At 35.6% G+C, this 15,254-nt stretch overlaps 2 protein-coding genes across 2 annotated transcripts; one reads left to right on the top strand and one right to left on the bottom strand.

Annotated features, from left to right (window-relative positions):
- The first annotated feature begins 587 nt into the window (after positions 1-587).
- Positions 588-5,650, top strand: LOC122595589 (cysteine desulfurase 1, chloroplastic). Its single transcript, XM_043767980.1, has 10 exons — positions 588-946; positions 2,015-2,151; positions 2,235-2,394; positions 2,510-2,696; positions 3,144-3,289; positions 3,366-3,438; positions 4,167-4,230; positions 4,459-4,558; positions 4,841-4,999; positions 5,226-5,650. The coding sequence occupies exons 1-10, from the start codon at positions 722-724 to the stop codon at positions 5,394-5,396; spliced, it is 1,422 nt and encodes a 473-aa protein (XP_043623915.1). The 5' UTR covers positions 588-721; the 3' UTR covers positions 5,397-5,650.
- A 318-nt stretch (positions 5,651-5,968) lies between these two features.
- On the bottom strand, positions 5,969-11,099 carry LOC122597935 (transmembrane protein 87A). Its single transcript, XM_043770528.1, has 5 exons — positions 10,677-11,099; positions 8,819-9,755; positions 8,634-8,729; positions 7,145-7,281; positions 5,969-6,498 (listed from the first exon to the last, which is right to left on the bottom strand). The coding sequence occupies exons 1-5, from the start codon at positions 10,904-10,906 to the stop codon at positions 6,315-6,317; spliced, it is 1,584 nt and encodes a 527-aa protein (XP_043626463.1). The 5' UTR covers positions 10,907-11,099; the 3' UTR covers positions 5,969-6,314.
- Positions 11,100-15,254: the final 4,155 nt, after the last annotated feature.

Here is a 15,254-nt window from a genome sequence, read left to right as displayed (position 1 = left end):
GATAACCAAAAATCAAATATCTAAATTTTTATGTTCAAACGACTAAATCCGCTATCTGAAGTTTCGAGGTCTATGTTGGAACAAGTACAATCCATATATTATTTTTTATAATTTTAAAAGAACTTTTAGATGTAAGATTATCTTTTTTTTTTTATTGGAAAACATGATTGCCTAACCATATTATTTAGGGGAAATAATTCCCTCGAGTTCCTAATAACTTGATTGGTGAAGTTAGAGTAATTTTGATTATTGATTTAAAATTAAAGGTTAAGATTAAATAATCATACTTTAATCTTAACTATTTATTGTAAATAAAGGATCAAGATTTATTTAAACTTGAAGGAATTCTTTCCCATTATTTCCTTAATATATTAACAATGAAGGCTAGATCAACTGGCTGAAGTCATCCCTGGTTTTACCGGAGGTTATGGGTTCGATTATCTAGAGTGACATGTCTTGGGGGTTTCTTTTGAATCACCTGTAACAGCTTATGGTTTATTTCTGTTAAAGAAAAATAAAATTTCCTGAATATATTATAAAAATATTATATCAAGCATAACCCTTTATTGACTAACCCGATAGGCATAGGCACCACATATGATAGTATCATTTTGAGGCGCTCTTGTAGTAAGACCACCAACCAACCAAACCAAGACCCTTTTTTGGCTTCAGCCTCCATAAACAAACAAAAAGCCAGCCAATTTTGTAGCAGCAGAAGAAGATGATGATGACGATGATGAGCAGCACCATGATGGAAGGAGCCGTTTTCAAGCTGCCTTCTTTATCTCAAATCCTCCTAAGTAGCAACCCTAACCATCGAAGAACCTTCAAATTACGTTTCAGTAAATCATCTTTTTCAACAATCTCAGCAGCTTCTGTTTCAGTTCCCGCCGCACCCGTTTCTCTCGGTCACTCTACCCGACCCGATTTCGATATCCTGCACCAGGTACTCCCATATTATCTTCTATCCATCTATCTATCTATTGTATATTTATATATAGATAAGCAATAAACACTGCCACATCAGAAAAAAGACTCATAAATAAGCAATCACCAGAAAAAGTGACATATCCCCCTCTGTAGCCCAACAGCTGCCACATCAGTCGTTGGACATCGGTCGCATTGCACGAATATTATTACATTGTGTATGAATTTAGAAATTGTAGATAAATGGACCTTTTTTTTAAGTTATTACATTTGTGTTCTTTAGGATGTGAAATTGGAATGATGACATTTTAAACTTACTTTTAATCACCGGGTAATAGCCCAGTGGCCACCAGCCGCCAGTTTTCAGGGGAACCTGGGTTCGAGTCTTGCCAAAGGCAAACTTGAGATAATCATGGGATTATTAAGTGGTTGAGATTCACCTGGACACTAGCCTGGCTGGGGGATTAGTGGGTACCAAATGGTACATGGGATCAGGGGTTCCTATCCAATTACCCTTTTTTTAAAAAAGAAAACTGGGATGGTGATCGTGAGTGGTGTGTGCTGTTAGTTTGAATCCAAATGAGGTGAAATTGTACGTTTATACAGAAATGTTAGAGCTTTTCTGTTAAAGTTGGAATCTTTATCTACTTGTTATTCGTTGATAAATAATTCCATTCGCAAGTCAGTTTTAGTTATTAAAGTTAATTGGGAGTAAAAAGTAGTTCCAATTTTTGCTTTAAATCGCCTAGAATGACTAGTGGATGCTAGCCCACAAAAGGAAAACCTCTTAGAACACTCTAATCATCAATCCTAATTCCAATTCGCCATGTCTTCCTTCTTCTAAGTCTGTTGCGTACCGTATAGATAAAATAGTCGGATTTTCTATAGACAAAGTTGCACAAGAAAGTATATGGGCTATTTGGTCATGAGCTAACTTAGATTTATTTTATCATGAGAACAGTTGATTTCTATTGGGATAGTCAATTGTCAACTTACTTTGTCTGTGACAAACTTTGATGGCTTTGTTTTGCTTTAGGTTTTGTTATGGTTATATATCCCGTTTAAGATCATTATCTTTGTATTACAGAAAGTAAACAATGGATCAAAACTGGTGTACTTGGATAATGCAGCAACCTCACAGAAGCCTTCTGCCGTTATTGATGCTGTAAACAACTATTATAGATCATACAACTCAAATGTGCACCGTGGAATTCATTTCTTAAGGTATCTTTAAAGAGTTTGATGTGGGATGAAATTCTTTCAACTTCGCTTTGATCTTAACTGACTCATTTTGCGTTTTTATTTAGTGCAAGGGCAACCGATGAGTATGAAATGGCCAGGAGAAAGGTTGCAGCTTTTGTAAACGCGTCAGAGTCTAGTGAGATTGTGTTCACAAGAAATGCTACTGAAGCTATCAACCTTGTCGCTTACTCATGGGGCATGTCTAATCTAAAACCTAACGATGAGGTGTGTTTATTGTTAACAGCATTTATCACATAGTTTTTTGGGGCTAATGCTCCTAAACTTCAGGAGTAGTAAATTTTTTTTCATCAACTCATTTGCAGTTTATAAATTCTTGTAGATAGTTGTGACAATTGCTGAACATCATAGTGCCATTGTTCCATGGCAACTTCTTTTGGAGAAGACTGGTGCAGTTTTGAAGTTTGTCACCTTAACAGAAGATGAAGTCCCGGATATCAAGATTCTACAAGATTTGCTTTCGAAGAAGACAAAATTAGTAGTTGTTCATCATGTCTCAAACGTGCTTGGTGCGTATTGCCCTGTGTCTCATTACAATGGATAGTTGTTTTCCCTGTAACCTGGGTATGTTTAATACATCGTCGTTAGACAAATTTGGCTGCGCATATGTCCTCTAGATGTAGTCAAGTTTAATGAAGTAGCAGTCTTTAGGCCTCTCATAGAAAGTTAGATGTAGTCAAGTTTAATGAGGTAGCAGTCTTTAGGCCTCTCATACATTAGAAAGTTACAAATCACTTTCATTCCATTGTTGATAACATATAGAAGGCTTTCGAAATGAGAATGTCATATGCATGCTACATGCATCATTTCTTTCTCTGTTACTTTCAATAGAATAGTTTTTCTGGGTCTGTTCAACGAGACTCGATTGGTACTGGAAACTACGTGTTTTGGCTAGTCCATTTTGCAGCTTAACAGCCAAGTATTAATATTAATGATTTATGTATCATTTTATGTAGCTTCTGTTCTCCCTATCAAGGAGATTGCCCAATGGGCACATAACGTTGGCGCAAAAATATTGGTAGATGCTTGTCAAAGTGTACCACATATGGTCGTTGATGTCCAGGATCTTGATGTTGATTTTCTCGTTGCTTCTTCTCACAAGGTGAGTTAATTTTCATATATATACATATTTGGACCTTGTGGCTAGTTTATGAAATTGAGAAATAAACATGCTTCAGATGTGTGGGCCTACAGGCGTTGGTTTCTTGTATGGAAAAAGTGAGCTCTTGGCAGCTATGCCTCCTTTCTTAGGTAAGCCTGGTTCCTAAAATCATCAACCATTTAGCTGGTTCACTTTGAACATCTTGAGTCTTAGTTGCAGATCTCTTAGTACCAAAATCTAGCAGGTATTTAGATCCGTGATACTGATTATCTGAAGTCACAATAATCAGTGTCTAGCATCTTTGGATGAAATGGTTTTGATTCTGATTATGTGGTCACATAGTGGTATAAGATATAGTCTCGGACTACAAATTTCATATTAGTTGCAACGAAATTGATTATCTAAGAAAATTAACATAGTTATCTATCCTTCGTTTTCACCTTATTTTAAAAACTTCCTACCTTATTTTAAAAACTTCCTTTCCTTATTATTAGTAAGTCTTTTATGAGAAAAGTTAAGCATTGAAGCTATATGAATAATTAGAAATCATAATAAACGTACAACGAATTATTATAATAGTAGAAACAATAACAGGGTTGTACTTTAGCAATATAACTAGTGTCATATATAATATCTTTATCATTAGTTACTCAAAAGTCAGAAGTCGTAAAAGACTCAAATAACTGACAAATTATATTTTTTCAAAACTTCAAACATTAGAAGCATGTCCGGATACCTTCATCTATAACACATTCTATCACGTTTGATTATCTTATTCTAATTAGTCATTATCACCAACTCATTTCTGGCACATATACAAAAGTGCTAATAAGAAAGGTTCTAGCCCGATAGTGAGGTTTTATGGATGATGTTGCAGGTGGTGGCGAAATGATTTCTGATGTTTTCTTGGATCATTCTACTTATGCTGATCCTCCTTCCAGGTCAGGATTGATTTATTATAACATTTTAACGAATTATGCCTTTTTGCTCAAACCAAATACCATTTAATTCAAAGTTGTGTCTTTGAATCACTCAAGTTTGTGACTAATTCGCTCTAAGTGCTAGAGTTATAGTCTGATCTTTTGACCAAGAGCAGAATGTTTAACCTTTTCTATGTATCACAATCTTCTTGACCTTTGCATCTTAAGTTTATTGTCTTCATGTTTCAGATTTGAGGCTGGAACTCCTGCAATCGGTGAAGCCATTGGTTTAGGAGCAGCAATTGATTATCTCTCTGAAATTGGCATGCAAAAGATTCACGATTACGAGGTGAATATCATCTGCTTTGCCTTGTCTATTTCATAGCTGACTATGATTTTTTTCTGCTGCTATGTGTTCATTCTTTTCAAAAGCTGTGTTTTTCAATCTATTTAAGTTGTCTTTACACATAACATGGTAATGTTTGATAGACTGCTAAATTAACATTAACAATTAGTTCAATTATTTTCACTCGGCTTATAAGGCATACATAGTTTATTATAATTGTTGATGAATGTATCGTGTACATCTATCTGCGACAAGTTAATCAAATGTAATAAATTGGTTTATCAGGTGGAACTGGCTAATTATCTTTATGACAACCTTCGTACGGTTCCTGGTGTTCGTATCTATGGACCAGCTCCTTCAGAGACTGTTCATCGTGCTGCTCTATGTTCCTTTAATGTTGAGGACCTTCATCCAACAGATTTAGCAACCTTTCTTGATCAACAGGTATCAAATCAAACAAAAACCTCTTCATTTCTATAGATTTCTCTGCTCATTGTTAGTCACTTTTATCCTAAAAGTGATCCAAATAGATAAGTAATGTACATGTCAATACAGGCATATTCAGGTTGATAAGAAATTCAGTTGTATTCTTAAGATTTCATTTCAATAATAATCGTGTCAAATATTATCAGAAATTTCATAGTTATTTTTTTCATGGTTATGTTTTCAGCATGGAGTAGCCATTAGATCGGGACACCATTGTGCTCAGCCACTTCATCGGTACTTGGGGATAAACGCTAGTGCTCGAGCCAGCCTTTATTTCTACAATACAAAAGAAGATGTTGATGACTTTATTCAGGCACTCACAGACACCATTGCTTTCTTCGGCTCTTTCAAGTAGATCTTATTTATCTGCAATATGTCATGCGGTTCTATGCTCATCTTTGAGTTCCCCTTTTGGGGTTCACAGTCGGAAAGTTTAAATATGAAATGTCCTGGTAAGGCGTTGGTGTATAATACTAAATTTAACTTTTGGTCAACTTTTAGATTATTAATGTTTTTTGGGTAGCAAATATATCTGTAATTGCGTCATATTAACCGAGGATTTTATTGAAAAACCAAGAGCAAAAGAACAAATAAGTATCTATTTGCCAATCATTCTATAGCCAAGTAGCTACCAGTAAGAAATCAAAGCATTGATCAACTATTATTTCGCAATCATATATTATGCATAAGGAGCTATGAAGAGACTAACAAAGGCATTGTATGACAATGTAATACGATTTTAATCAACAAATGGTCTTTCATTTAAATGGAACCAAGTAAATAACTGATGCAGAAAGTGAACACCCAAAAGTTCAGTTTTTCTTTTCAGGGAAACCATGAATATTTGTTTCACATAAGGTAAGCTTTCAAAGTCGTACTAGTAGCACTCAACTAAAAAAGCGAGAATCAATAATGAGACAAGGTTAGTTAATTTTTACAAAATTGTAATAAATCGAATTTAAGCTATTCCCAGTTTATTACAATTAATCATGTTCTCATTCACTAAATCATATGAGCAGACAACTAATTTAGAAATGGAGACCAAAAACATACAAGTCACTCTCTCGTTTACCAAGTTCAGCTCGACACTGATTTAACCCAAAACTCGCAGACAAAGAAAATCAAAAATAATTCAACAATATTGAAGTGAAAGGCCTGTTGCATTCTTTTCTCCCTATATCAAAAGTTGCTTCATTCCTTTTGGCATCAAATCTGTACATAAGTTTGCAATGTTGTGTTTGTTTTTTTGTAACAAATGAATACAATTTGGGGATTATTCTCTTTTGCCTTCCTCTTCTTCATCACTCTCCTCTAAATCAAATTCATCCCTGTTATGACCATTCTTCTCTCTTCTTTCTTGTTTGACTAAGCTAATGTCACCTTGGGGGGTTCCACTGTACAATGCTTCGGTTTCTTCTCCATCAGAATCTTCCCCTTTTTCTTCTGAGTATGCATATCTGCGTGATAATATCAGGAAGTCATTATGTACTCATTGGTGACACATAACAGAGTTACCTTAGAGGTGGCAAAACATGCATTTTAGGTGGGTTGAGTAAGAGGTCAAATTGGGTCCATGTGAAAACCAGAACTTTTTTCATTGTGGAAATAATGTCTTTAATATGATTAAAAAACGATAATTATAATAGTGATATAGTTTCTTTCTACAGAGAGACCTATGGATGTTGTAAGCTGTAAATACAAGTTAGATGAATTTTGACCCATTCCATGCGAGTTACTTATTTCATATATCCTTTACTGTTTGACCCGTTATTAAAGAAATACCGCCAGATGATCTGTTTGGTACAAATGGGATAAAAACTGACACTTACAATATTGCATTTTCTATCCCACTAAAATTCGCCACATTATATTTTCCGGGAAATTTTCAAGTTTAATATTGTTATGCCATCCCCTTTATAATCCTGCCACTTTCTTAAGAATGGCGGGGACTTGAAAAAAAAATGAACGAGGTTCAGGCAAAACTATAAAATTGCTCTAACAGTCTACTTCTATGCTGATATTTTCAGGGCTTGTACTTTCTTCCTTGTAGAAGCTCCAATGATAGAAAGAGCAGAAGACACGAGTATAACATTTCTAATTTACCTTTGAGAACTCTGTGATGGGGCCCAAAGATAGCAGATAACACAGAGTAATGCGAATGCAAGAATGTCCCAGAATGCTGTGATAATCCAGCCACTCTGCCATCTCTCGTTGAAAGGATCGGTTGCCTTGAAATAAACCTGCATTAACATATCACTTGTTCACTTATGATGATAATGAAACAATCTTTCATCTTGTCCTGTTAGTTACTTAAGACAAGTACACAATAAAAAAATAATAATAATTTTGATTCATACGAACCCTTAAAGTTTTAATGCATGATGATTATGATTAATATATATACATTATTATACGCTTGTGCTCAGTGAAACAAGAATCAAAGAGCACCGAATTTTAGAATATTAAAATTATCATACAGATTTCAAACTACTAAGCTTTAATGCATCTATTGATGATCAGCCAAACATCCATTTGGAGTTAAGCTCACTTAAGTCGTTCCGGAAAAGCAACTACTCTTTTTAATAAATTGCTTTGATACACTTCCAAGAGACAACTCATTAAGCAATCTTATATTTTATGTGTGTCCAATTTGTGTTTATGGTATGCATATTGATCAATTTCGAACATGAGTAACATGTAAACACTCATAGACCAAACTCAGTTGAAACACAAACTAACAACACAAAAGCAATGAGTGACGTCATCAGGTTACAGTGACTGACACACACAATTGCATTTTCCAAGTATCCAAACATGCTTGAAAGAAAAAAATAAAAATACATCTAAAACCTCTAATATATGTTAAAAGAAAACTACAATCTTTCAATCATCAGGTCAAATGACTAAAAATGAAATTACCTACAAAAAGCACAGGCCACACTATTGAAGCTTGCCTGAAGTGTATTTAAATGAATTAACTATCTATAAAAATGAATAAGAGATGTTAATGGGTTGTCTAATCTGTTTGGACCCGTACTAAACAACTACCTTCTTCGTCATGACCCATTTTGGCACTTCTAACACAGATAGTCCTTACTTTCTAAAGCAACGGTTTGTCATATTACTTTTGTACAGACTTTAGAATGCACCACTATATTACAAGCCCAGCACTACCAGACCTACCACTTTCACCCTGTTCCACTTCCATCGGAAGATTTTGTATTCAGGGAATCTTGACTAAAACCAGTTTCCAATACTTGTACACCAATGCCATCTAGCAGAGTATTTATTATAATATGTACATCCAAATAAGTAAAAGAATTAACAGCGATACATGATGCCTATGACCATGAGTAAGAGGATTCACTAATACAATCAAAGACAACTTTAAGAACTGAGATGTCATACTAGTTACAGTTATGTAAGAAATCAACAATATAACAAGTATAAGAAAGCAAGCATACTTAAATAGGATGACAGACAAAGATGAAAGATCTACTAGTAGATATATTATATTTAACTTAAAATAAGCCGTACTAGCTCCTTGCGGTGATCAACTGTTTCTAGCTTAAAGAATCTGTGAAATGCTTACCTCATATGCAATCCAAACAACTGAAAGAACAACTGTGATTAATAATGCATTTGAGAACTTCCTGTACGTATCCAGCTTAACAGAACTTCTCTTTGCCTGTATTGATTTAAATATAGTGTCACTACGCAAGTGTAAAAAAAAGGCACAAAACAAGAAGGCCCAACACAACATTAAAAAATATTAACCTGTAGCTGTGTAAGGGTCTTTGAAAGGGAAGTGAAAATCCACATGATCAAAAATGCATCCAGCAGTGCGTTCGGAAGGACAAGAACTAATCTTGCTCTTCCAGCTATGTCACTTATGGTTCCCACATACTCCGTAATATTCAATAATTCCGTTGATAGAAAGTAAGTTACTCCAATAAGCATAACTTTTGTGGTAAGTCCTCCAAGTGTAGGACGCACAACGCCATAGCCCATGGAAACACACAACATAAGTAGGCGTGAAACGGTTTTCCTTACAGATCCCACAGTCACAACCCAAGATGTAAGCGCAACTGGTCTTGTCCCCGTGTTGTTAAAATATGCATAGTCAAAGTACCAAAGTATCATTTCAAAGAACCCAACAGCAACTACCGCACTAATGCAGTGTTGAAGTTGCAAGACATCATCCCAAAACCTCACATATTGAGTAAACCAGGCAATACAAAGCAGTGCATACGCAAGAGCCATTATGACATAAAACTTCTTTAGTGGGGCCATCCTTCCAGGTAAATAGCCATCAGTGTTCTTCCACGAGGTTTGACCACTCAATGTCATCCCTTTGAGGCTTGGATCGCATGATATGAAAAACAAGTTGTACATTCCCGTTTTTCTGATGTAAGCCTCTGTAGTTTTCAATTGTGCCGTTAAGGATTTCCCACGAAAATAGACATTGACAGTGACAGGCCAGTTAGGATCTCTTGCAGAAGGAATCCTAATAACTTCCCCTTGTTTACAGCCTTCCACCTTAGCTAGATCCGGAGTGCAACATATAGATCTCTGCCCACCATAAGGTGACCCACCAATGTTATCACGATCAGAAGCCTCAAATATAATAACTTGTACCAGTCCAGTACGACGTTCATTTTTTGAATACTTGGCTGCAGATGCTTCGGTTCTCCGAAATGTGATGTTCTGAAATCTACACATGCATAAATTTGAACAAAATTAAACATTGAAACTGACGGGTATACCTTTTACCCAAAAAACAAATTAAACATTTTAAGTTGGACAAATTATGAGTTGAGGAGAAACAAACACATATTACTGATCATGAACCACCTTTCGTTTTCACTCAAATTAAACTGCACCTTAATTCTAGGCTATTAATTAGACTATTATCAGTCATACTCCTTCAAACCGTATAAACTTACAAAACTCCTTATTTGGAATTACGTCATCTATCCACTAATCTTAGTAAGAAGCCGTACACCTGATGTTCCACAGTGTGACAACATTTTTTTTCTATACATGAGGTACGGCCACTTTAATGATCTAACAGAGCCACAACCACATACTACACAATATGATGTATTGCCTCCATTTATTATCATTTTCAATTTTCATATCAAAAAACTCTCATAAGTCGATTTCATACAATTTTTTTCGTCTTGTGACCACACGTTTAATCTAGATTTCTCATGCTTTTGACTAATTCATCATATTGTCCATTTCCTATGACTACTTCGTGTCGGTGCTTTCAACTAAATCACCAAATCATCAGATAGACATATATTAAGCCTACACGAGCATTAGCAATTCAAATATCCATATAATCTCATCTCCCTTAACTTGGCCATGTTAACTAAGTTTTAGCAAATTTCATTTCAGAAGTTCAAATTTCACTATAATATCACACATACACTAGAAATTGTACTAAACATTCAATTACTTAGTCAGTCAGAATAAAATATAAGCTAGAAATTCAATGTGCGTACAGATCTGATATAAAATTACACAAATGTACAACCAGTGATAAGTGATAACATAATATCAAATCTAAATAATAATAATAACAATATCTTATTAATGATAATTATTAACATTATGATGATAATATTACCGAATATAGGAACGGCCGTCATTGACGGTGGTTGGAGGTGAATGACGAGGGAGGGGAATGGCGGTACGAGATGCGGCGAGACCTTCGCTGCCGCCGGAGACTAGGTAGGCATTACCGACTTCTCGGAACGGATCTCGATCGTACACGTGGAGTGATGCGTCGGTGGATGAAATTAGTAACAGTAACAGTGAACATATAGATATAGATATAGATATATTTGCGAGATTCATGGAGCTGTTTTAGAGAGAGAGAGAGAGAGATGGGATCGGCGAATTTGGCGTGATTGTGTTGTGTGTGTGAGAGAGAGAAAGAAGGGAAATGGGGGGAAGGAGTGAAATTGAAGGTACAGAGCAACTAGTGTGTGTAATGTGAATGAGTAGTGGCGGTAGTAGTAGTTACGACAGTTGAGCCTGATGGTTCACCCAAACCCCCAGCCCCCACCGACCAATCATCACATATACATCCTTCTTAAATACGAGAGTAAGTACCCGCAACGTGTTGGGATGATAGGTCATAAAGTGTGATAGCTAAAGGCCTTAACCGTACGGGTTCCGCCCTCGGATTTAAAAATTCTTCGAAAGTATATCGAATGACATCTCTAATGAAAGAGCATGAAATTTTAAGAACACCCATATAATTTTTATAATTTATCTATGTAGGGTTTGTGAGATAAAAGATTTTGAATGAATTGGAGGAGTACATGATTTATAGAGGAGGGAGAAAAAAGATGATTGGTTGAGATTTGAGGAGTAAGAAATGGTGTTTGGTAATATAGAATTGATAGAAGGGGCATTTTGGAGAAGTAAATGTTGAAACTTAAAATTTTAGATAGAAGAATCTGCTTTATAATATAGTATAGATTAAGGATGATAAGGGGCAATGATGTAGTCGTCTTATTTTATCGGCAAGCATCGGCTTATCGGTTATACTATAACATATGCATCGGCATCTATCGACAAGTATTGGCAAGATACATCGGCTAGTTTTGGCCGATGAAAGTGAACGTTGGGAGCATTACATCGGCAGGTTTTTTTTGTCTTTTTTCTTTGAAGTTTTGGCAAGTTACATCTGCAAATTTTGGCAAAAAAAAACACTATACTATCAACATTGGCATGGATCGGCTAATATTGGCAAGCTTTTGGCTAAATACATGTGGCTTTTTAGGGGCAAGGGTGTAGTCGGCTTGTTTTATCAGCAAAAAATATCGGCAAGCATCGGCAATCCTATAGCACTTGTATCGGCAATTTTAATCGGTTAGTTTTGGCAAAGTTTGGCAAGTCACATCGGCTAGTTTTGGCCGATGCTAGTGAATGTTAGGGAGCTTCTTTTGTAAACATTGGGAGCTTTTCTTTTTTTTTTTCTTTTTTCAAATGTGAACGTTGGCAAGTTTTTGGCTACTACACCATCATTTTTGGCAAGAATTGGCTACTTATTGGCAAATCCACATGGCACTTCCTTATTGGTGGAAAACTTGCCACTTTGTCAAGTCTTTGGCACTACACCCTTGCCCCTTATCATTGGCTAGTTTTTTTTTTTGCCAAAACTTGCCAAATTGCCAAAGGTTTGGCACTACACCATTCCTCCTAATTTAAGTATGTTTAAAAATCAATACAACCATTAGGGTGGTAAATTAGTGGTTAGGGAGTTTTTCACTTTGTGGTTTTTTTCTAAGGGGTCATGGGTTCAAATCTTGGTACATGTAAATATGGTGAGGGAGTCTTAACAATGTTATACCCATCTACACATTGGAAAGCAAACCCTTTAGGTCATTGCCAAGATTCGAATCCGGCGTGGACGCATCAAAGTTGGACGTGTTATTCATTTTATTCGTTCTGTCTTTAAAAAAAATCAATACATACTAAATAAAATTATTAAGGCTGCATTTAAGGTGAATAAAGAAATTATATTTTTTCAAATTAAAATTTTCACTTAATTCTTTGATAAGTGTACACATATTTAATTTATCCTAATAAAATCTCTTAGGTTTCATTTAGCAATTGCTTAACATAATGATAACATTTTAATTATTAAGAGATATGTAACACCCCGAGGTTTGAAAGATAAATAAATTAACCCCTTTTTGTAGTTTTGACATTAAAATAAATTCCTAGTATTTTATTTTTGTAGCGGGGGTTAATTTAGTTGGAACTTTAACGGATAGCGGGTAATATACCCACAAAATTAGAAGTGGGTCGTGGCACCCCCAAAATGTGCCAGCCATCCAATTTTGCTTGGAGTCATCTTCCACTCACTTTTTTCTTTTCTCCACCATTTCTCTTCATGCAAGTTCAACTTATTCCTTTCAAAAATCAAAGCAATTCTCTCTTTAAATCAAGAATAGAAATCATAATAATAATCATCACCATCAAGTAATCTCCATTCAAGAATTGAAAAGCTAGGGTTTGTGGGTTTTGGTGGTGGTGGCCGAAATTTCTAGAGAAAAGAAAGGAAGAAGAATTTCCAACTTAAGTCTAGCAGTAACTTATTGTTGTGAGGTATCAATTTCCCCTAATTTAGCTTTTATCTTTCTTTTGATTTAGGGTTCATGGAGTGAGCCAATTTGGGGGTTTTTGATAGAAATTGGATTATGGTAATTTTTCCCCAATTCCTTAGATAACCTGTTTTGTCATTGAGTTATGTGTTGAGTATGATTATGAATTTGATAAGCTCATGTGATGATTTTGATTTATGAGAAAGTTGAGTTTTCACTAGCTATTGAAATGTTGATGAAAATGGTAGGTTGAACTACCTAATGACTTTGTTGATGTAAAAGTGACTCAATGACAAATGGGTTGGGTTTTGGGTTTAGAAAAGACTAGTGAAAATTGAATGGGCTATATTGAGTTGTTAGTGAACCCTATGATTAAAATGAGAATTTGGTAATTTTGAGCAAAAAGATGAATTGGCCACATGATGTTGATAAAATGAGACTTTTGGCAAAATGATAGATAATTGTGAATGAGCATTTTGAAAATAGAGTTGTGTTAAAAGAGAGTGAGTTTGAGCTAACTCAAAGAGAATGAGTTTGGATGGATAGGAATGCTAGTGAATGGTTAGTGGCTAGGTGAGCTAGCCAAGTTTTGTGAATAAAGTCTTATGCATATTGTATTGATTTGATAGGTTGAAAGCTTTGCACTTGTTGTTGCATTGTTGATTGTTGATAGTCGTGGAAGAGGTGAGTATTCTTGCATACCTTTATGTATACGTTGGGCCAATTACCATGAGATGTGAATGTTCCAAGCATGGTAATTGGTTCGGCGTTAAGCCCATGTGGGCATTGTTTATGAGGCCTAAGAATCCCGATAGTTGATGTGATATGAGGCCTAAGAACCTCCGGGGCCTAAGAATCCCGATAGATATGATTTGTTATGATTGTTTAGCATATATGGATCCATGTATGTTTTGTTAGCGCAAAAGTGAGTATGCAAGTGATGATATGACGGTATCATTGGCTACATGCGATAGTCTTTTGTGTTTTTGTCCTCCTTTGTATGTATAATTGTATGCAAGTATATTCACTAAGTCTTTGCTTATATTTTAGATGTTTACCCTCTTATATAGGTAGTTCCGGAGGAAGGAACTAGTGAGTGTTGATTGAAGGTAGTTGATTTAGAGTTTGAAGCGATTTTTGGACCTCTTGAAGGTAATTAGGTCATTCCCGGGCGAATGACGATCTTTTGATATAGAAGCTTAGTTGTCCCTCATTTCTTGGCTCATGGTACATTTTAGTTTGGGGTCATGCTTTTGGGTAAATTTCTGTAAATGTTCCAGTTGTAGAGTTTTTGGATAGTTGTGAATTCATAATTTTGGTCAAAAAGGTGTCAAAGTGGGTAAATGACCCGTTTGATGGAAATCTTGATTTGTGTACTCGTTAATGTTGTAAATGTGTTTGAAATGTGTCTTTATAGTTGTTGGAATATTTGAAATTTAGTTTGTGGAAGTTGGGCAAATGAATATTATAGTTTGGAGTTGTTTGGTATGTCAAATGGCTGGTTTTTGCATCAGGCGCAGGTCAGAAAGTTCCCACTGAGTCGCAGTGGGAAGTGTCCTAACCCCACTGAGTCGTAGTGGGAGGTTTTTCGCTCGTAGATCAGAGATTTCCCACTGAGTCGCAGTGGGAGGTGTCCTAACCCCACTGAGTCGTAGTGGGAGGTTTTTCGCTCGCAGATCAGAGATTTCCCACTGAGTCGCAGTGGGAGGTGTCCTAACCCCACTAAGTCGCAGTGGGGGTAAAAAAAAAAAATCTTGTATTTTCGGTTTATCGAGTCGGGTTCTTTCAAGATACGATTGAAAAGGTATATATATGATATTTATCATTGGATTCTTCAAACTTTAGATTGATTTTTAGAGGGTACCCAGTGGAAGGGACTCATCCCCAAAGACTAGTCTCTGTCAACGTCACATCAGCAAAAAACACTCAAAGGACTAATCCCCCCAAAATATACCCAATGGACTCATCCCTCAAGGACTAGTCTTGGATCCACCAATTATTTACTTTTACCCTTTTAACCCTATAAAATGATAATAATAATAATAATAATAATAATAATAATAATAATAATAATAATAATAATAGAA

The sequence above is a fragment of the Erigeron canadensis genome, chromosome 4 (assembly GCF_010389155.1).
Source record: "Erigeron canadensis isolate Cc75 chromosome 4, C_canadensis_v1, whole genome shotgun sequence".
Taxonomy (NCBI): Eukaryota; Viridiplantae; Streptophyta; class Magnoliopsida; order Asterales; family Asteraceae; genus Erigeron; species Erigeron canadensis.
Note: the sequence above shows the minus strand (reverse complement) of the source record. Positions and strands in the feature narration are given on the sequence as shown.

Excerpts from the sequence above, each read along its gene's own strand:
- LOC122597935 (XM_043770528.1), bottom strand. The coding sequence starts at position 10,906 with ATGAATCTCGCAAATATATCTATATCTATATCTATATGTTCACTGTTA. Across the intron at positions 9,756-10,676 it reads GACGGCCGTTCCTATATTCG|ATTTCAGAACATCACATTTC; the intron begins GTAATATTATCA and ends ATGCATGTGTAG. Across the intron at positions 6,499-7,144 it reads CCATCACAGAGTTCTCAAAG|ATATGCATACTCAGAAGAAA; the intron begins GTAAATTAGAAA and ends ATTATCACGCAG.
- LOC122595589 (XM_043767980.1), top strand. The coding sequence starts at position 722 with ATGATGATGACGATGATGAGCAGCACCATGATGGAAGGAGCCGTTTTC. Across the intron at positions 3,439-4,166 it reads AGCTATGCCTCCTTTCTTAG|GTGGTGGCGAAATGATTTCT; the intron begins GTAAGCCTGGTT and ends ATGATGTTGCAG. Across the intron at positions 4,231-4,458 it reads TATGCTGATCCTCCTTCCAG|ATTTGAGGCTGGAACTCCTG; the intron begins GTCAGGATTGAT and ends TTCATGTTTCAG.